We start from the raw sequence: 22546 nt of genomic DNA, 5'->3' as shown, positions 1-22546 counted from the left end.
AATACGAAACTTTTAGCCAAAAATATTAAAATTAAGAAATTTTCATCTCTTTCAATATACTATCTCGCTCCATCTTCATCCTTCATCACCATCGACATGCTTTACTCTCCTACCCTAAACCTTTCTCTCACTCACGCTCACTGATTGACCTTTCTCTCCCTCTTCTCCAACCCTCTTCACCGACCTCATAGCTAGCGCACACTAATCGCCGCTTCAGTTGCCCCTGGTGAGTGGAAAAAGAGAGAAGCAACGATGTAATGAAACAAAAGGATGAGAGAGTGAAGATTGGAAGGCGGTTTGTTTAGGGTTACAAAGGAGGCCATGGTAGAAGAAGAACGATGATGGAAGTGGAGGACAGACTCTCCCCTTGTTTTCACAAACAGTCAACTCTCTCTCTCTCTCTCTCTCTCTCTCTCTCTCTCTCTCCATCTTTCCCTAGGTATTTATTCCCTCCAATTTTCTTCATATTTATTTGCTTTAGATTGCTTGAGATTTGTTGAAATTTCCTATTTTTTTCATTTTTTTTTTAAAAAATTACTTGATTGCTTCTGTTAATTGCTTCAGATTTGTTGATTTATAGCATAATTTATGTTGAAATTTTTGTTCAAAATTGGTGAAACAATTTCTGTTTAAAAAAAAAATTATTTTAAACAATCTGTTTCTGTAAACAAATTTTTGCTTTATATTTGTATCCTTTTGTTTTTGTTTTTTTAATGGATTTAAAACTAATATGGGTGAGAATATTTTGGTATTTTTGATGATTTCTTATTAATTTTGATGGGTTTATGATTAATTTTGTTTGGTTTAATTAACATAAATCCTTTTAAACTCTAGATTTATTTTTAGTGGGTTTATGATTTTTTGTGCTAGTTTTGAATGCTGAGTTCAATCTTTTATATTGGCCATTTTGGTATTCTGTTTTCTAGATGTCAACTCTTTACAATCTAAGATATTCAGGAGCAAACAATGAAATATTAGCAGGACTTTTGAGAGCTTTAAATGGGTCACGGTCCCTTTTCCACCCCTGGTTCTGCCTTGGTACATGTTACTGCTAGAAAAGGAGAGTTGGAGAGACAGAGAGGCCTCCATATATATCAAAATTAGTGAAAGATAAGATGTGTTTGCCTCAAGGCATCAGTAGAGGGGCTATTTATAGATATTTTCACTTTTGGCTTTGGCTGATGAAATGGTGACACCTGTTTTATGTTTATTAAAGTGATGTAATCTTTTTCCCATCTGGCATCCCCTTGGTGCCTTCCAGTCACTAGCATTACCCTCTTATTCCCCTTAGATGATTAGCTCCTTGAAGCCCTTAGATCAATCCCACAACATAACATGAAAATGGCTTCCTAGTGCTCGCACCTACCTCTTTGATGGACCGTACTAATAAAATTGTCAATTTGTCTAAGGTTCCATTTCATCTTTTGGATGAATTTGCATCACTAGTCTAGGTGATCATCTGTTGGCTGTGCTAGAACCTGTTATAAGTAGTTGCCTTGTTAAGGTAATGTCTGTGAAGTCTTAGAATTAAATTATTTCTTAAATGAATGCACTTTGTTTTGATCATATTAGATGATATGATACTTGGTTATGAGCAACCATTTGTTTTGGAATTTTGGTGCTGTAATAAACTTTAGTTTAATGTTTGTGTGTTTGGGCATCCCTGATAGTTCTTCTACATGTTCAAATGCAAAAGATTTTGAGGGACCCTCTTTTGAATTGTCTAGGCATGGTGCACTACGTCTTAGTGCAATTTGGATCTTTGGATCCCTTTTGGTGTATATTTTCTTTGGATGGGTGCTATATTTGTGTTTTGTAGTTATTGCACCTTCTCTGGTCTTAGTCTCAAAATTGGCAAAAAAATTCAAGGATCTGCTAGAAGTCGTCTATAGCTTACACAACAAACATGGATAAATATAGTCATTTGACAATTCAGATACACATCACACAGAGAAAATTATGTTTGCTGTTACATATACACTCATCTAAATTTTAAAGTAATTATTTTTTAAAATTTTAAAAGAATTAAGTAATTATTTTAAATTTTTTTAAAAGAATTACAATTGAGACATAGCCCAATATGACTTCTAATTTTAACATTTTTTCTTATTAGATAAATAAAGACATTATCAACAAACTTTCTGTAATAAAGTGTGCACACGTTTTTCTTTTTAAGGTTGCGATGGGAGGGTTTTTTGGTACATGGCTTCATCTTAACACTCTTGTGTCTGGAGTTTAAAAAGTCTCTCTTGAGTTCTTTCCCTAGAAGCTCACCTGTCCTAGAAAAATAGTTTGGATTCTGGTTACTAGATTTATTTCTTTAGTAACAAATATAAGAAAAGTGTGATCTTTATCTGTTTTTGTAGTAGTGTTCGTAGGTGGAAGTATGTTGATGCCTCCGTTAAGGAGGCGATGTTTCAACGCTTGAATATAAGTTCGTTGTCTACTTATAGGAGATTTTACTCATTTTTATAATAGGTTAGAAATCTTAATTATTTTATTGTAATTATTTTATTTTTTATAAGAATTATCTATGACTTATCTATTTTTTGCAGGATCAATTTGATTTACAAGGAGACCCTGTTGATATAGAGAAGGCAATGAACACAAAATTTGGTCGGAGATTGAGTAACCATACCTATAGGCTGCACAAACAATTCATGGAGCTGAAGGAGGCTAAAGGGGAGGAGTATGCAAGAAACCACCCACCAAAGAATGTCGATCCTACCAAGTGGATAGATCTTATTGATAAAAAGTGGAACACTAAAGAATTTCTGGTAACATTTTCATCTTTTTTATTATATTAGCGAAGAAAGAATTTGATTAGAATAAGTAGAGATTCTAAAACAACTAGAAAGTACACAATCAATTTGCTGTGAAATTCCATATGTATTCGTTTCCCTTTATCTTCTAGGCATATAAGTGGAACATAATAAAAACCAAATAAGTGGAAAAATGAGAAAGGGAAACTATTAAACATGGATTGGAAGGCTCGCATAATATGAGATTAATTTATGGTTCGTTAAAGTGCATCTTTCACATCATAGAATAAAGAACTAAGATTTCAGTTTCTATGATTGTATTAATTTTCTGTTTGTTCTTGGGTTTGGTCTGAAGTTTCATGATAATGGTAAGCAACTAGCTAAGTAACTAATATAGGGTATTGAGACAGAACTTTAGATTTGATAAAGTTGCGGAAGAAAGAAAGGGTTATGAGTTTGGTATCAGTAATTGTTCCATATCTTGTGAAATGTAAATGGATTTTTTCACAATCTATCTTGCCCATGCTTATATGCCCCCTATTTGTGAACGGTGTAAATTACTCGTTTTTCTTTTTTCGCCCAGAAAAACCATCTTATGATGAAATCTCAACAAGTCCTCTAATCTATTTTTCACAGAATTGAATGAAACTAGTGAATAATTTGAAATATCTTTTAAGTTGAAATGATATATAGGAAAATGATAGAGAGGAACAATGCAATTTCTTTATTATCAACCATTAAATTTGTTTTACTAGTGATACATTTCATTGTTATATTGGTTCATTATTCCTTACAGGAACAATTAAAAGCCAACATATTTGTCTTACTAATGATACATTTCATTGTTATATTGGTCATTCTTCCTTACAGGAACAATCAAAGGCCAACATTGCGAACAGAGAAAGGATGTATACAAAACATAGGTGTGGTTCTAGGTCAATCCCTGTTAGAGTAGAAAAACTGGTACGTATCCTTGCACTTTCAGAATTATATTAGATTCTTAGCTTTATTTATTGAATATTTGGTCTATCGAATTAGGCACGAGAAAAGAAGATGCTACCTGATCTAGCAGAGTTGTACAAGGAAACGCACTATAATGAGAAAACACATGAGTGGATCTCATCTCAAGCTCAGTGTAATTATGTGAGTATATATTGCAATTTTTATTAACAAAATTTTAGAATATTATTTGTTATAATCTTATTTAATTTTCTAATAATTATTTAATTTTTTTAATATTTGATAAGAAAATATGATACAGACACAGGCTGATCACCTCTCACAACCGGGATCAACCCCTTTGACTGCAGAAGAGCTATCAATCAAAGTCTTAAAGCCAAGGTCTGGCTATGTGAAGGGACTTGGCATGAGACCTTCATCCTCTATTAGGAGAGCCACTACCATATATGATGAAACAAATGATTATGTGAAGCGCCTTGAGATGCAAATAGAGACACAAAAGGAACAAATACAAATGCAGAACAATAAAATAGAAGATCTTGAAGAGGGTAAGAAGAAGCAAGGGGAGATAATGGCTGATGTTGTCAACTTTTTGAGGACCAAAGGATTCACTGGACACTTTGGAAGTGGAGGGGACTCATCCACAAGTGGACATACTTCTTGGTAAAGTATATTAACTTTAATATAACAAATTTTATAAAAGAATACATGTTTGAAGAATTAGGAAGTAATGGAAACATGCATATGACATCCAATTTGTACAGGTGCACATGATGTATAAATTGTGAATTAGTCTAAAAAATATATTTTTTTCTCTATACTTAAAGCTTGAAAAAAGGCTGTCGAAATGCTAAATTATCACACAATTATAGATTTGTACAAGAACCAATAGAAACACCTTAGGAGGGACCAATATAAGTTGTATGAACTTACGGCACATTAATGGGATGCACCATTTGTGAATTAGCCTTAAAATTAATTTTTTGTTCTCATAATCTAAAAAAAAGTCTGTTACAGGGATAAATTGTATAATTGATCTAATTGTAAATTGATGAGTTACTAATGTTTTTAATCTTTTGTATAATTAATTAATTACTAAAACTTTTAATTTATTTTTTTGCAGATTGGATTGGGGTGGCATTTTTGACGTGCAACAATGATGTAATTTGTTTGAATGTTCATTTTTGTTTGATAAGGATACACATACTTTTTGGAGTTACACTAGTTATTGTTAGATTTTTGGTGGAATTGAACAAGTTATAACTTTTGGATATTTTGTGGATATTTCATTATTTTATTATATCAGGATGAAATTATTTGTAATGATGAATGGATATTTTCATTTTGTTAATTCGTAAATGTGTTGATAACAGGTTAGGTTAAGTTGTGATGGAATTGTTATATTCAACAGGTTTCAACATGAACAGGGTCATATTTGTTGAACTAAAATTTAGATTTTGATAAAATAGGTATATAATGTGGAAAAAAATATTATGAAATTATTGACAAAATTTTCCATCCCTAAAGAAGGTTTTTTTTGTCTCTTATTTGGCTTAGGTGGATGATTAATTTTGTCATAAATTCTTTATTTCGTCGCTAAATGAATTTGTCATGACAAAAAATATTGTCACATTTTGTCACTATTACCCTCAATGTGTGACGAATTTTTTTTGACATTATTTCATCATTTTTAATGATGAATTTGTTTTTATCTCTATTGGTAGTTTCTTTGACAAAAAATTTTCGTCTTCGTTTATATTAAACGTGACAAAATTATTTTGTCGCTAATTACTTATAAGTATGTTCCCAACAGAGTGTATTGGAGACAAAAAAAATTCGTCACAAATTTATCATTTTTAATGATGAATTTTTTTTTGTCTCTATTGGTAGCTTCTTTGACAATTTTTTTTTTGTCTTCGTTTATATTAAACGTGACAAAATTATTTCGTCTCTATTTTTTATATTTATGACAAAATACTTTTGTCTCTAATTTCTTCTTTAATGACAAAATATTTTGTCGCTAATTACTTTCAAGTATGTTCCCAACAGAGTATATTGGAGACAAAAAAATTCGTCACAAATTTATCATTTTTAATGATAAATTTGTTTTTGTCTCTATTGGTAGCTTCTTTGACAAAAAATTTTCGTTTTCGTTTATATTAAACGTGACAAGATTATTTTGTCTCTATTTCTTATATTTATGACGAAATACTTTTGTCTCTAATTTCTTCTTTAATGACAAAATATTTTGTCGCTAATTACTTACAAGTATGTTCCCAACAAAGTGTATTGGAGACAAAAAAATTCATCACAAATTTATCATTTTCAATGACGAATTTTTTTTTCCGTCTCTAAGACCCTTTAGCGACGACCCTTTGGAGACAAAACGAGTGACGAAAAATGTTCGTCGTAATTAGTTTGGGTGACGAAATATATACATTTTGGGACAAATTTGTTTCGTCTTTAAATCCCAAATTTGTTGTAGTGATCTGGAAATAAAGGAAGGGAAACATTAGATAACCACAATGGGTAACAATTTACAATCATAAGTCAGAAAACTGCTATGACACAAAACATGTTCTAATTGCAATACAAAGATACTTCCATTTAGGGAGAAGAGATAAAAGGACGAGAAAATGTTAACACATTAAAAGAAAAATTATCATTTGATGAGGAACGAAAATAATAAGAGAAATGGAGGAATCTGGACTCAGATAATCTCTCTCCTGACTAACAACTGCTATCACCTCAGCAGCCCAATAACTTGGATGATTTAAAGGAAAAAAGGCTTGTTTTAGGAATTTTATTTGCAACATTTTATTAGTCCTTTCATCTCCTATAAAAGTAAAACCATTATTGGGAGTTAAAGTATAAAGTATGTAGAAATTAGGGTTAGAGAGAGAGAGAGAGAGAGAGAGAGAGAGAGAGAGAAAGAAGAATACGGCTAATAGGTTTCAAGTTTTTTTTCAAATCAACCCTATACCTCAATGTTTATTTATATTGAACATAATATAGCAATATGACAATAGTACCCCTCAATATAGAATTAAATTACACGGAACACACACGACTATTCTAACACTCCACCTCAAGCTGGAGCATAGAGATTGAACATGCCCAGCTTGGCAAACAGGCAGTCAAAGGAAGGGCGACCCAACGGCTTAGTAAGAATATCACCCAACTGATCATCAGAGCAAACATAGGGAGTCACAAACTGCTTCTGCAATAATAAATCCCGAATGAAGTGGCAGTCAACCTCAATATGCTTGGTGCATTCATGAAACACTGGATTATTAGTAATAAAGATAACAACCAGATTGTTACACCACATGTGCATAGGAGTAGGAATAAGAAGGCCAAAATCTTGGAGTGGAGAGCAAACCTAGAGCATCTCAGAAGCAATATATGCCATTGCATGATACTCAGCCTCGGCATTAGGGCAAGCAACAACATTTTGCATTTTGCTACGCTATGTAACGAGGTTATCACCAACAAATGTACAATAGTCAGAAGTAGAATGACGCTCAATTTGATTACCAGCCCAATCAGCATCACTGAAGCCGGTAACAAACAAAGAAGAAGAAGGACGATAGAACAAGCCGCGGCTGGGAGCACTCTTCAGGTAACGCAAAATATGACATACGGCATCAAAATGAGGATGGCGAGTATCATGCATAAACTGACTTACCACACTCACATCATAAGTAATATCTTAACGGGTAACAGTAAGATAAATCAATTTTCCAACCAAACGACGATAATGACCAACATCGGAGAAGGCCTCACCCATGCTCACCATCAAGTTTGGCAGATGAGTCCATAGTAGTATCAATAGGGTGGGAACCCAAAAGGGCAGTCTCAAAGAGAAGATCAAGCACATACTTTCATTGAGAGAAACAGACCTTAGGAAGAACGTGCAACCTCAATCCCAAGAAAATACCAAAGAGTCCCCAAGTCCATAGTATGCAACTGTTGGCTCAAATAGTATTTCAAACCAGCGGTCCCAGTAGAGTCACTACCAAAAATAATAATATCATCCAAATAAACAATCAAGATGACAAAGCTAGTAGATGATTGGTGTACAAAGACGAAATGATCAGAAGTGGATCACTTAAACTCATAGGCAAACACAATAGCACTGAAGAAGTCAAGCCAAGCACGAGAAGATTGTTTCAAGCCATACAACACCTTTTGCAGGCGACAGACAAGGTGCTCAGTACCAGGCACAACATAACCAAGGGATTCATCCATATAGACCTCCTCTTGCAAATCGCCATAGAGTAAGGCATTTTTAGTATCCAGTTGATATAATGGCCAAGAACAACTGATGCAACAGAGAGTAGAATCCAAACAGAATTGAGACGAGCCACTAGAGAAAATGTTTCAACATAGTCCACACCATAGGTTTAGGTATATCCCTTGGCAACCAGGCGAGCCTTAAGGAGTTCAACAGAGCTATCAAGAAGATACTTAATGTGAGACCATGAAATATCCTCTCACATGGATGTTGTAGAGATCCAACGAAGAGAAGAGCTTCACCCCAGTAGATCTGCAATGATAAACATAGTTGGTGCCACCCAATCGGGGTTGCCGGCCAGGAGTACTCCGATGATGAAGTTAGTCCCTGAATCAAGAAGTAAATAGTATATATATATATTAGAAGGGGTGTGTGTTCTGTGGAGGGAGATGAGACATACCTTCCACTTGGGATGGCCCCTATTTATATAGATGGGGAGTATGATATTTGTTTGGACTGGACCCATTGTAGACTTTGTTTGGGTTAGGCCCAATAAGCTAGTACCTATAATTTTCTGGCTCCCACAATTGCCCCAAAACTTTCATTGTCTACGATAGAAGGAATGAGAGTTTTTTCTTGCCAAGTTTCGCTGTTCAAATAGCTGTTAGATTTTTTGATAAAGAACACTTTGGATAAATGAATAAAATGTATGAATCAATGACTGGATGTATGCTTGAATGTATGTATAAATGTATGTATGTCTTGAATGTATATATAAATGTATATGTGTCGATCATAGGATAAGGGGGGTGAGCTAAACCCAGTGAGTAATACTATCTCTATAACGATGGGCCACGGTATTATAACCCCCGGGGAAGGGTGTAGGCCGCGGTATTATAACCCCGGGCAAGGGTGTAGTATATTGTCGAGTGCAAAGATTGCTTCCAAATATGGACTTTCGTGCCGAGCTAGAAATATTTCCATATGCCGAGCACAAAAATGATTGCCTGAACCAAATAAGACAGATTAAATAAGGTAGATATATCAGCCAAAAAATGAACCACGGTATTATTACCCCCGGGTGAAGGAGTAGACCTGCGGTATTACCCCCGAGTGAAGGTGTAGGCCGCGGTATTCTAACCTCCGGGCATAGGTGTACGCCGCGGTATTCTAACCCCCGGGTATGGGTGTAGGCCGCAGTATTCTAACCTCCGGGCGTAGGTGTAGGCCGCAGTATTCTAACCTCCAGGCGTAGGTATAGGCCGCGGTATTCTAACCCCCAGGCATGGGTGTAGGCTTTTGCTAATGGCGCTCCGTGTCAAGTGCAAAGATTACGCTGTACTCGAAGACTTTTATTGATTTTAAGTGGCGACCGAGTGCCAATATGGCAAGGACTTTGAATAATGCATCTTGTACCGAATAAGGTGGACGTTTTAATCACCAATAATATTGCTCTGCTTATATGGAATTGCCAAGTAGATATTGGGCCAACTATTTAATTGCCGAGTTACTCGGTTTGCGTTTAGTCCAAGGTAGACTTGCCCCATTACTTTCGAATGACAGGTGTTAGTCGGAAGGAATACAGATTCCCATTGCCCTATGTTGCAGGGAAGATTCGGCTTTGGTAAAATGACAGCGCACAACAACGTACGAACTGCTGTCAAATGCGAATTGCCAACTGCGAAGTGCTAACGGCCGAATGCCAAGTGTAATGTATTGCCCCAAAACTGGCGCTTGCTTGGAGCGGTGTGAAAAGGAGCGCGAGTGTGTAACTCAAGTAAATGTCGTTGTAATGTTTGTACCAAGTTGGCCGAGTATGAATGCATATCAAAGGTACCGAGATAATGATCGGATGATGTGCCCCAATTGGAAAGCAAAAAATTGACTAAGATGTCCCAGTGGGCAATTGTTTTACCAAATGATGTTGTTAGGCGAATAAAGTTGATGCATGGCCGAATTATGAGTGTTGAATTAATGATGGTGCCGAATAATCTTGCCGAGTAAATTTGATGCACTGCCGAGTAACTAGTGTCAAAACATCGGTGTCCGTTTCATATATAATGTGATCTTGCTGAAAAGTTGGTCAGCTACACTTGGGTCGGTGATTGTGCTGATCTTTTGGTCGTCGATTTTTTTTAGCTTCGCGGTGTGTCGACATCACTTTGGAGTTGGATTTGCTAAAAACTTGGTTGGCAATGGTTGCCAATTTATTGAAGTTGAGATTCTTGTCCAACGTATATTTTCCCCATTCCTTTTGAATAAGATCGGTTATTCGGAAGGAATAAAATTGACTTGGGACAAAATTGCCGAGTAGGCCGATAACAATTTGAAACGGATTCCGTGCCCTTGTTCGGTGCCGTGGCGAAATCGGAATGAAGCCAAGGCAGAGTAGGGTGCTTGGTGATATGCGAAGTGAGTCATTGTGCTCAATTTTTGAATAAAATCTGCAATTATTTATTTATTTATTATTATTATTATTATTTTTTGAGCTGCATTTGCAAATTCTGACTGTACAGATGGACCCAGAATGTGTCAGATAGATGGAAATGACTATGGGATCGCTGTGATCAGAGTCCTGATGGCGTAATTATAGCCAAAATGGATCTAACGGCTCAAATCTATAGGGTGTAATGCAACCGCGAAGCACATGATCATTTCTTTATGTCTTGTTGGATCGACTTCTCTAGAGAAAGAACTCATTTTTCTGGGCAAACTTTGAGCGTCCCGTACGGCTTCGTTTGAGCTCCAATTTTGACGCGGTTTGTTGCGTTGGACTCGTCTCAATGAGTACTTCACGTTGGTATGGGCAAAACTTGAGTTTGACAGCTTTGAAAATTTCAGTTGTCGAAAAATGTGAGCCGTATCACAATTTTTGGCATACTTTGGTTACTTCTGGACTTCTCGGGTTGGTGGGTTTGGACTCTTTGAGCCGATACGAATCCTGTGGTATGTTCAGATGTGGATTTTGGCAAGCCGAGATGCTAGTTCTATGCCGAGATATTAGTGCCGAATAAGTAACAAAGTTACCGCACATTGCTGCGGAATGATATTGCAAACGTCAAAGAATGTGCCGAATAAGAAATGTTGCGGTGTAATTTTTGCTGAATAAGTTATAAGCCAAGTTGATCATATGCAAGTAGCGTTCATAATACCGATGAATTCTATTACCGAATAAGTTGACATATAATGCTGTGAGCCGAATAACGTAGATAATGGGGCGGAATTGTCCGATGAGGTGACGTATGGGCGGCCGAGTAGTCTTGCCGAGTAAGCAATGAGCCAATTAAGTCAGTAAGTTGCCGAATTAATTGTGGATATAAGTTGGTTCGTTGGTTTCTGAATATCCATAGTTGTGATAGTTGAATGTAAAAGAAATTCAAGTTGAGGTGAGTGATCGATGAAGATGGATGATCATGGCCTAGCTCTAGGAGCCTGCTGTTAAAATTGCACGTTGATCGAACACGATCTGACCGGTGAACTATCATTTAATGTTCCCAATTGGCCGACTTATTGATCCCAATACGAGACTCAGAATTTGCAAAATTGGACCTGAAAAATGGATTCTATACGGCGAAAAATGCAAGGGTAGACATTCTCGAAGTTATCGGATCACCCGATTGATCCGAACAAACTAGGATACAACGTAACACTTTGCGCCGAAAAGCGCACAATAAATTCTCATGCCATCTTCATGTAGCACCTTCATGCAGAACTTCGTGAAAAGCATAAATTTTCAAGTTCAAACTCTTCACTTTGAGCCCTGCTAACTCCTTCGTCATAAGTCCGATTTGCCTCATTTTTGCGACGTCGGATTCATCTCTTGGCCTAGTTCTCATTCCATCATGCAGATGCCTCATTCTGTTTTGTTTGGATGCCGTCGGGCCTCCAAAAGTTGACCAAAAATAAGTTTATTCGTTTACTTTTGTTTTTGTTTTTGTTCGGCTCTTGTCTTTAGCTAAGGTGTGGTAGACGGAACAATGTGCTCAGTAGCGAATAATCTAAGCTGCTCGTTGCCAAATGGAGCTCGGGGTTTTAGAGTCACCGAGTAGCTTTGTTGCTTTGCCGAGCAAGTTGCTAGGAATCACTACATTGCTGAAATGCGTATGTAGGGGCCCGAACGCCGAATATGAGTGAGGGCTGTAACGCTAACGAGCAGCCTTGTTGAGTTGTGTTTGTGAGATCATGAAATATGCTCTCACATGGATGTTGTAGAGATCCAACGAAGAGAAGAGCTTCACCCCAGTAGATCTGCAATGATGAACATAGTCGGTGCCACACAACCGGCGTTGTCGGCCGAGAGTACTCCGATGATGAAGTTAGTCCCTGAATCAAGAAGTAAACAATATATATATATATATATATATATTAGAACGGGTGTGTGTTCTGTGGAGGGAGATGAGACATACCTTCTACTTGGGATGCCCCCCTTTATATAGATGGGGGGTATGATATTTGTTTGGGCTGGACCTATTGTAGACTTTGTTTGGGTTAGGCCCAATAAGCTAGTACCTATAATTTTCTGGCTCCCACACTTAACTATATAAATCCAACGACACCCAACAATAGCCTTCTTATGCGGAAGGGTAGTGAGCTCCCATGTTTGATTATGATGAGAAGCACTCATTTCCTCATCCGCTCATCCATATTATGTTTCCAGCTAGGGCTAGACAGGGCCTGCTGATAAAAGGTAGGGACAGAAAGGTAAGAAAAATAGGAGAAACACGAGTATAAAAAACAACTGTAGAAGTGGGATGTTGAGTGCAAGCACGTTTACCTCGACGTAAAGCAATAGGCAAATCAATAGAGGCAGGCGAAGAGGGGGATGCAAGAACCTTTGATGAAGAAGATGAACAGGTTGCGCCATAAGTAACAATGCGTCGAGCTTGGGATTGTTGTTAAACCAGCAATGGAGATGAAGGAAGTGTAGCTAGAGTGAGAGGGAAAAAGGAAGAAGAGGAAGGCATATCCGACACAGGAACAGTAGATGAGGACACATCCCACATAGGAAAAGTAGGCGTTGGAGTGGAAAAGGAAGGCTCCCCCTCACGATAAGAGACAAGATCAGGAGACAATTCTTGACCATGAGAAGAAAAGAATGGTGTATACTCAAAGAAGATGATATCAGCACTGATAAAATACCGACGAGACTCGGGATGACAACAACGATAACCTTTTTGGGTATGAGCATAACCTAAAAACACATACTTACGAGCACGCGGAGACAACTTATCTTGACCAGGATCAAGGACATGAGCAAAGGCTACGCAACCAAAGAGACGAGGAGGAAGTGAGAACAGGGAACGTGTAGGACATAACACGGAAAAAGGTGATTGATTATGTAAAACAACAGATGGCATGCGGTTAATGAGCGAGCACGCAATAAACACAACATCACCCCAAAAATGTTTGGGGACGTGCATGTTAAATAACAAAGTACGAGCAACACTGTATGAGCACAAGAAGTCTCATGAATAATACCATGATTAGCGCAAAAAGAAGTAATAACAGACTAACTATACTCTAAGGCATTATCAAAGCGAAACACTTTAATACGTTTACCAAACTGAGTATGCATTTTATTATAAAACTTTGACAATATGGAAGGCAACTCAGAGCGTTGACGCTTTGAAAACAACTAAGTCATCCGAGAAAAGTCATCTACAAAAACAACAAAGTAAAAAAAAATCATTAAGTGTAGAAGTGCGGGAAGGACCCCAGATGTCCGTGTAGACCACATCAAAAGACTCAGACTTGCGACTAACATTACGACTAGGAAATGAACTACGATGATGCTTTCCAAGTTAACAAGCTTCACACTCGAATGTAGACGCATGACTCAAAACCAAGAATAGCCAGCTTAAGCTTAGATAGGGATGGATGATCCAAATGGAAATGCCACTACAGAAGAGAGATAGTAACACTCAAAATAGAGAATTGGTGAACATGGGTGTGATCAGTATCCAGATAATATTAGCCCTGCTTCTTATGCCCCAAAACAACCATTCTCTTGGTCTTGAGGTCCTGCAAAATACAAGTAGTAGGAGAAAATGTTATGGAACAATGGAGAACTTTGGTTAATTGACTAACGGACAACAAATTAAAGGGAAAATTAGGGACGTAGAGACTCGAAGGTAAAGATAGAGTAGTGGGAGTCAAGGTTGAGGAGATTGAGCCACACAGGCAATATTTACCTAAACTTGCCATGGTAGCAATGGAAGATGAAGGAAGAGTAGACCAAAGGAGTGCAGTTAGCTCATTAAGCTGAGTAGTTAGTGCCTCGTAAGAATCAAACGAAGTAGTGGGAGTAATATGGTCAGAGGAACGAGCAACATCAGTAACCTGGCGCACTTGGTCTGGCTTACCATGCTTCTGCCAACACCAAGGCTCAGTATGACCAGTAGAGCCACAATGATCACATTTCCGGTTACCATGAGAAATACTACCACGAGAAGAAACCCCACGGGTGCCACCATTACGAGAGCCACGATAAGAGCCACTGATCGATGCCTAAATGTTACACATTTAATCCCTTAATATACACTTTACTAGTTTCTTTATTTGTATTATTGTATGATTTTATGTATTTGTATATATTTTAGTGTTTATACATAAATTAGTCTAAATAATACATTATAAATATTTCATAAATTATATTATATTTATTATAAAATAAAAAAATATATATCATCATCAGCCACCACCACGAGAATTATGACCACGAGAACTAGGATGTGAGCCACAAGAACCATAGTTGCCACGAGACCCATTACTACTACCAGAAACCATAGTAGAAGAGGGACCTAAGTGAGTGGTGGAGTTAGACGAAACAAAATGTTGGCCCAATGAAGACGTAACAAGTGGGAATAGGCATTAGCAACCAATGGCAAGGTCTTACTGGCCAGAATTTGATCCTTGAACCCAAGCAAATTGGAATCTAAGCCAGTAAGCGAGAATGCAATCATAAATTCCTCCCAATTCCGCTTTTGCTGGGTCAAATCCATAGTAAAGGGGAATGCTGAAACAACTGATCCCACAAATGCTTAAGACCACTATCATTCTCAAAGGTGGACGACCGGACTGCTTAGTAGCAAAAATCTGCTCATACAGCTTAAACACACAAGAAACATTATTCTGCTGTGAAAAAGAGTCAACTAGAGAGTCCCAAATTTCCTTAGATGTTTCACAAAACTCAACGGTGGTGGCCATGTTAGGTTCCAAACTATGTCAAAGCCAGCTTATAACACCAGAATCCTCACTAGACCAATCATCAAAGGTTGGATCATCATCAGATGCAGGAAGAACAGTAATGAAACGCAGTTTTTTCTTTCCACACAAAAAAACTTTAACTACATGAGCCCATGCAAGATAATTCATGCCATTCAATTTCTTTGTAGTAATAGACTTGGGCAAATCATCATCCTTAACCAATGAGGTGTGTGCTCAGCCTTAAGGTTTGTCTTCAGCCATGAGACTTAGATTGTGGCAACAAACCAACCAAAAAAACACAATTCCAGCACTGCCTTAACAGGAATATGAGGCACAAAACAATAACTCAAATAGGAATCAATCAAGAAGACCCAAACAATCAGCCACAGCAGCAATATGAGGTGCCAGAATCACACAGAGAACAGTTTCAGCACTGTTGGAGAGTGCCGAACAAGAGCAGCAAGTTGATCAAGGCACAAATGGGACCAAATATACTACCCAGGACCTCAAATCATCAAACAAACACCAAAGGAGACCTAAGAAGGTCTAGTCAGCTCCTAGGAAAGAGATTCCAACAACCAAAAATAGAAGAAAAGGCCCAAATCTTGATTCGAACAAAATTGGCCAAAACTTGTCTGAAAATCGTTAAAAAATCACAAACTCATATCAAATGGCTTTGATTAATTTTGTAAAAATCACCATAAGTACTAGGAGGCAAAAACGAGTCGGACCGTGTGTTTTCTGGATCGCGACGTTCCGTACGAACTTGACATCACGCTGACATCATCGTACGGATGATGATGTCAGCACGCCACCGTCACCTGAGAATGATCTCTAGAGTCTATTGAATGCTTGCTTGAGTAGAATCGCCTTAGCCTCCGTTTGGGAAGTGGGTTGGCTTTTTGGCTTTTTTGCTTTTTTGGCTATTTTAGCCTGGGCTAAAAAGCTTGGTTTGGGAAGGGCTTTTTGGCTTTTTGGCTTTTTTGACTTTTTTTGTGAGAGAAGAATGTAATGATTATAGGTTGGATGTGATGTTTTGTTTGTTATGGCTAAAATAGCCTATTTTGTTTTTTGTGGCTAAAATAGCCAAAAAAGCCTAAAAAAGCCCTTGCCAAACACAGGCTTATAGAGAGAGAGAGAGAGAGAGAGAGAGAGAAGAGAAGAATACGGCTAACAGGTTCCAGGTTTTTTTAAAGTCAACCCAACACCTCAATGTTTAGGGTGCCTCTATTTACGCACCACATCTAGTCTCAAGGCACACCACTACTCAGTTCACACCTTTAATAATTTAAAAAAACATATAACTTGTTTGGTTCTGATTTTCAGAAAATTCTATTTTTTTATTTTTCGTATTTTAATGTTTTCAATAATTTTTTTTTAATGTTTTAGCAATTTTTTTTAAAATTTTTAGACACACCTAACATAAATACACTTAAAAAGTATAATATTTGTGAAAAATATTTTTAAAAATTTAAAAATATACAAAAAATACGAAAATTGTATTGAATTTTCATTTTTTTTTGTATTTTTTTGTATTTAGTGTATTTTTTAAATATTTTTTTCATAAATATTATACTTTTTAAGTATATTTATATTAGGTGTGTCTAAAAATTAAAAAAAAATTGATTAAAACATTAAAAAAATTCATTGAAAATATTAAAATACAGAAAATAAAAGGGTAAAATTTTTTGAAAATCTATTTTCTGAAAATCAGAACCAAACAAGGTGTATGTTTTTTCAAATTATTAAATGTGTGACCTAAGTAATGGGGTGCCTTAAGACCAAATATGGTGTGTAAATAGAGTCACCCCAATGTTTATTTATATTAAACATAATATAGCAATATGACAATAGTACCCCTCAATATAGAATTAAATTACACGAAACACACGACTATTCTAACATTGGGTATGCATTCATAAAAAAGCACATAGAAATAGTTTAAGAAATAAAGAATCATCAACGGAACCACATCACATTACATGGATTACACGTGCTGTCATTAGAATCTCACATATAATTGGTCAAAAGCAAGGGATCGGGGTCTAGATATGTTTAATAGGTGGCGTCCAAAATGATATTGACAACCACAACTTGAGTGCTGGATGGATCATCCCGAGTCATTGCTTACTTTCTATGGGAAAGCAAGTGGATCACTTGCACTAGTTTTGAGCTCACATTCTCAAAATATTTGACATGCCTTCAGTCATGCCAAACTTTAAAGGTGGCAGCAGATGATCATCCCCACATTTGGGTTGCAACAACCAAGGATTTCATGCAATAGGAAAATAATCCCTTTCATTATCCCGAGGTCAATATGGAAAATGAGAAATAAAAAGTGAAAATTGGATGGGGAGAATTTTGCACCCCACGTTGCCAACACCATCGTTTATGATCGCTACAAATAAAAAAGTTATGGCGAGTGGAAGACATAAACTGACATGAGATGCTATATAAAAAAATAAAATAATTTAAGGGCATGTTTGATTAGGTGGATTAGAGTATGGGATTAGAATTATTAATCCGTGGGCCCAATTATCCTATGTTTGTTTTAACATTTTGGTTTAGGATTATTAATCCAATGGATAATTAATCCAACAAATTTGTAGGATTATTAGTAATGGGGTAGGGGTGAGATTATTAATCCAATGGATATTAATCCAATTGAATAGTGAATACCACACTAATTTAATAGGATTATTAATACTTCACTATTAATTTTGTGAATCAAACATGACCTAAGTGTATAACTATCAACCAAAAAAAAAAAAGGCAAAAAAAGATTTATGTAACCAACTTCTCTTGAGTGGAACACAATGCTTAGTTTGGTTTGGAACAACCAACTCCATCGCTTCATGGTGTTTTCCACACCACAGTTAAAAAGGTGTCAAGACTTTTTAACTTTCTTAGACGTCGGCATTATTCTGTCTATAATTCATGGATTTTGCTAAATCATTTGTCCTTGTTCAGGGTCTCAAAATATATGTAGGTTGATAAAGCTTCCATGCTCACACCATTCTAAAACATCTACAGCTAGTGCAAGACACATGCTTTTATCAGTGAAATACTATTATTAATTCCAGGAAAGATTTCAAAATAAAATTAAGACATAGGTGATTTCATTTAAAAACATACCACAGTTGCACCTGTTGCCTTGGCAACTTGTCGGATATCCACTTTCCGAACACGTCTCACTGCAATTGCACCGGCCTCCACAAAGCACTGAAGCAGCAGTAAAGTAAACAAAATTACAAAAGGAATCCATATCCACATCACAGAGTTAGTTTTAATTTGATAAATTCTGACAAACCTCCAGAATAAAACTACTCTGATAAAAATCAATAAAGAGCCAGTCTAAGCACACTTGAAATGCAAGAAACCACTGTTACCGTCACATGAACCCAGGGAAGAAAACAAACCTAATACATAAGAAGTCCCGCAATATGTTTCAATATCACATGGAATATTAAAAAAAATATGTGAAATTCCACACAAAGCACATCATGGTCTCTGAACAACTGATTTGCCCCCATTGTTCATAACTACGTTAATTGGATACTTTAGATAATGTATCTGTATCCCTGATTTATGGTGTTTCGGGCAAAAATGGACCTAATACCAATGCATCGACAACCAAAACAGGTATAACATAGCCACAAACACATGAGCAGGGACATCTTCAAGGTGACTACCAGAAACAACCAAGCCATGCATCCCAAACAAGGTTGGGCAGTGGCATTCTAAAGGAAGCCAATGAGCTGATGAATATGGACTATTAGAACCCGGCCATTACAAAACTAAAACTACTTAACCCTACAAAACAGAGAGACACTTGGCTTAAGGGCCATGTCATCAATTCCCTTTGTTGTCAAAACAACATTGGCTCCAGCCTTTAGAAGCTTCCCAATCCGTTTTTTGTCATATCAGCTTCTCTGTAAAGATAGAAGTCCATTTAGTGTTGCTCACCCCAGATAGCCAAAAATAGAGAGAGAAAAAGAAAAAAAAAAAGCGTCATATGCTCTCTCTTTTTTTCTGGATAAATCATTGCAGAGCCACTATGACTCTCTCATAACAAGCGTAAGAAAAGAGTGGGGAAAAAAATATGTCTACATTGTTTGGTTGCTCAGTTAGGCATATGCTCTCTAGGGCTGTCTGTTCCATGTTTTTAATAGTCACCGTTTCTTTCTTTCAATATTTTGGAAAGGTGACATAGCAGCAAAATATTGTTAATTGCACATAGCAGCAATATAGGTGACATGTAATGTAGAAAGGTGAGATAAATGCCCTCACTGTAAAACGACCCGCATAGTAATATCGATTTCTGACATAATAACCTCAAAATAATCTTTAGTTCATAAGACTAATCACCTCTGACAAATCTTTTCAAGCTCCCGTGGATCAGTGACTAAAACTTGGATACCCAATTTCATTTGTCTTCTGAAGATTGAAATCAAGACAGGCAATCCTTGCTGGGGGCAACTCTTAGTGGCATTCCCTGGGCAGCACAGCTAGTATTCAAAGTGCTGGAAATTTGTGTTAATGTATATAATATGATAGTGGTGTTGGTGAAGGATAGTGGCATGTATAGAATATGATAGTGGTGTTGGTGGTAGATAGTGGCATGTATATAATATGATAGTGGTAGATAGTGGTAATATATAATATGTAAGTGGCATATAATGGGTTATAATGATGTTTGTAATATCTCCTATATAAGGAGTGTCATTTGGTCTTGTAAGATAAGAAGTTTTGAATATAACAGAAATATATTCATTTTTCCTCATATTTTCGGAGTTCTTCTTCCTCATATTTTCTAAGTTGGTATCAGAGCAACAAAAAACACAGCAGCCCTAAAACCGTCATAGCCATGTCGGAAGTCACGTCCGAAACCACTTCAACCCCTGCCGCTGCCATTCCGGTGAAAACGTCCAACTCTCACTCTGTCCAAATCACCACCATCCGCCTAAATGGTGATAATTTTCTCCGCTGGTCACAATCTGTTAGGATGTATATCCGTGGGCAAGGAAAGATCGGTTACATCACTGGTGACAAGAAGGCTCCTGCTGTTAATGATCCGCTGTTCGACAGTTGGGACGCTGAAAACTCCATGGTTATGACATGGTTGGTCAATTCCATGGAGGAGGATATAAGCTCTAATTACATGTGCTATACTACTGCACAAGAATTGTGGGATAATGTTAGTCAGATGTATTCTGACCTAGGAAATCAATCTCAAGTTTTCGAATTAACTTTGAAGTTGGGAGAGATTCGTCAAGGAGATGATTCCGTCACCAAATATTTCAATTCGTTGAAAAGGTTGTGGCAGGATCTTGACATCTTCAACACATACGAATGGAAATCGGTTGACGACTGCAACCACCACAAGAAAACTATGGAAGACAGCCGTATTTACAAGTTTCTTGCCGGCCTCAACATTGAGTTCGATGAAGTGCGAGGAAGAATTATTGGCAGACCTCCTCTCCCATCCATTGGCGAAGTATTTGCCGAAGTCAGAAGGGAAGAGAGCCGAAGGAGCGTCATGCTTAAGAAAAAAGGTACTGGTGAATCAATTGAAATTTCTGCTTTAATTAGCGATGCTGCGGCCAACAAGGCTGCAAATTACCAGCGCAGGTTTGATGATAAGCCACGGGTCTGGTGTGATTTTTGCAACAAGCCTCGCCATACACGCGAAACGTGTTGGAAGATCCATGGCAAACCTGTCAACTGGAAAAGCAGCAAACAAGGAGAGAAAAATCGTGGCTTTCCTACCGCTAATGAAGCCGATTCAGGTCCCTTCAACAAAGAGCAGATTGATCAACTCTTAAAGCTGATAAAATCCAACTCCTCATCCGGTACTCCTAGTGTTTTGTTGGCACAAACAGGTAGAAATCCTAAAGCCTTCTCTTGCCTAAACTTCTCTCCGTGGATCATAGATTCCGGTGCCTCCGATCACATGACTAGTTTTTCCCATTTATTTAGTACCTATTTCCCTTGTTCTGGTCATGACAAAATCAGAATAGCCGATGGTAGTTTTTCACCTATTGCAGGAAAATGATTTATTAAACTAACTGAGAAAATTAATCTCAATGCTGTTCTTTACGTCCCCAACTTAGCCTGTAACCTTTTGTCTGTCAGTAAACTATCTAAGGATTCTAATTGTCGTGTTACATTTTTTGAATCCCATTGTGAATTTCAGGACCAGAACTCGGGGATGATGATTGGGCGTGCTAGGATGCTTGAAGGTCTTTACTACTTTGATGAAGTACCTGTTAGTAATAAAAAAGCTCAGAGCTTTAATAGTACTAGTTCAATCTCTGTTCAAGAAAAAATAATGCTATGGCACTATAGACTAGGACATCCTAGTTTTCTTTATCTGAAACATTTATTTCCACAATTATTTAAAGGGATTGATTGTTCTTCTTTTCATTGTGAAAGTTGTATTTTTGCAAAATTTCATCGCTCTACTTATTTGCCAAAACCTTACCAGGCTTCCAAACCTTTTTATTTGATTCATAGTGATGTTTGGGGCCCTTCTAAAATCACTACTCTTTCTGGTAAAAAATGGTTTGTTATATTTATTGATGACCATATCCGCTTATGTTGGATTTATTTGATGAATAAAAAATCTGACGTGAAAAATTTATTCACAAATTTTTACAATATGATTGAAAACCAATTTTAAACCAAAATTGGTATTTTACATTATGATAATGGAACAGAATATTTCAATGAGCAGTTGGGTGAGTTTTTGGAAAAAAAGGGGATTTTTCATCAATCTACATGTCGGGATACCCCTCAACAAAATGGCATTGCAGAACAAAAAAATAAACATCTACTTGAAGTAGCACGTGCTATAATGTTTTACATGCATGTTCCTAAATATTTATGGGGTGAAGCAATTTTAACAGTCTCTTATTTGATAAACAGGATGCCTACAAAGGTGTTAACATACAAAACACCTTTTGATTGTCTCAAAACTTTTTTTCCTGACACGAGGTTGTTTTCTGATTTACCCGCCAAAGTTTTTGGATGTACTGCCTATGTTCATGTTCCCAGTCAATTTCGTTCAAAACTTGACCCCTGTGCTATAAAATGTGTTTTTTTGGGTTATTCCTCAAACAAAAAGGGGTATAAGTGTTTCGATCCTCAAACCAAGAAATTTCATGTGAGTATGGATGTGTCATTTGTGGAAACAAAATCCTATTTCCCCAACACTTCTCTTCAGGGGGAGACAAGTGGAGTAGAAGATCGTTTTTGGGATATTTCTATCCCGCTCCCCAATGTCATTTATCCTACACAAAAACCATATCTGTCTGATAATGATCACTTAGGAGAACCAAGTTCTATGGTGCCTAGTCAAGAAGATTCTTGTTTAGGGGGA

General features: G+C 37.0%; 2 protein-coding genes and 1 long non-coding RNA gene across 4 annotated transcripts in view; 2 read left to right on the top strand and 1 right to left on the bottom strand.

Annotated features, from left to right (window-relative positions):
- The window catches only part of LOC114307581 (T-complex protein 1 subunit alpha), a 45298-nt gene that overhangs the window by 9024 nt on the left and 13728 nt on the right, over positions 1 to 22546 (bottom strand). The window contains exon 9 of the mRNA XM_082913332.1: positions 18301 to 18387. Coding sequence (XP_082769458.1) covers positions 18301 to 18387 — 87 coding nt within the window. The remainder of the gene's footprint in view (positions 1 to 18300; positions 18388 to 22546) is intronic.
- Positions 2509 to 4967, top strand: LOC145819778 (uncharacterized). 2 transcript variants are annotated; one of them, XR_014360552.1, is made up of 3 exons: positions 2509 to 2777; positions 3633 to 3725; positions 4846 to 4967. It is a non-coding gene; the product is annotated as an uncharacterized LOC145819778 (long non-coding RNA). The 2 variants fall into 2 exon arrangements; XR_014360553.1 differs by lacking the exons at positions 2509 to 2777; positions 3633 to 3725 and adding an exon at positions 4005 to 4385 and having other exon boundaries at positions 4846 to 4954.
- Positions 19685 to 22463, top strand: LOC145820537 (uncharacterized). Its single transcript, XM_082916553.1, has 2 exons — positions 19685 to 21047; positions 21362 to 22463. Exons 1-2 carry the CDS (start codon positions 20033 to 20035, stop codon positions 21394 to 21396), a joined length of 1050 nt encoding a protein of 349 aa, XP_082772679.1. The 5' UTR covers positions 19685 to 20032; the 3' UTR covers positions 21397 to 22463.

Source organism: Camellia sinensis, chromosome 2 (assembly GCF_055761805.1).
Source record: "Camellia sinensis isolate YWXY chromosome 2, ASM5576180v1, whole genome shotgun sequence".
Taxonomy (NCBI): domain Eukaryota; kingdom Viridiplantae; phylum Streptophyta; class Magnoliopsida; order Ericales; family Theaceae; genus Camellia; species Camellia sinensis.
Note: the sequence above shows the minus strand (reverse complement) of the source record. Positions and strands in the feature narration are given on the sequence as shown.

What these genes read in the sequence shown, in the direction of transcription:
- LOC145820537 (XM_082916553.1), top strand. Translation starts at nt 20,033, where the DNA reads ATGTCGGAAGTCACGTCCGAAACCACTTCAACCCCTGCCGCTGCCATT. An exon ending in TGTTTTGTTGGCACAAACAG is followed by an intron (nt 21,048 to 21,361) that starts GTAGAAATCCTA and finishes TGTGAATTTCAG; the next exon opens with GACCAGAACTCGGGGATGAT.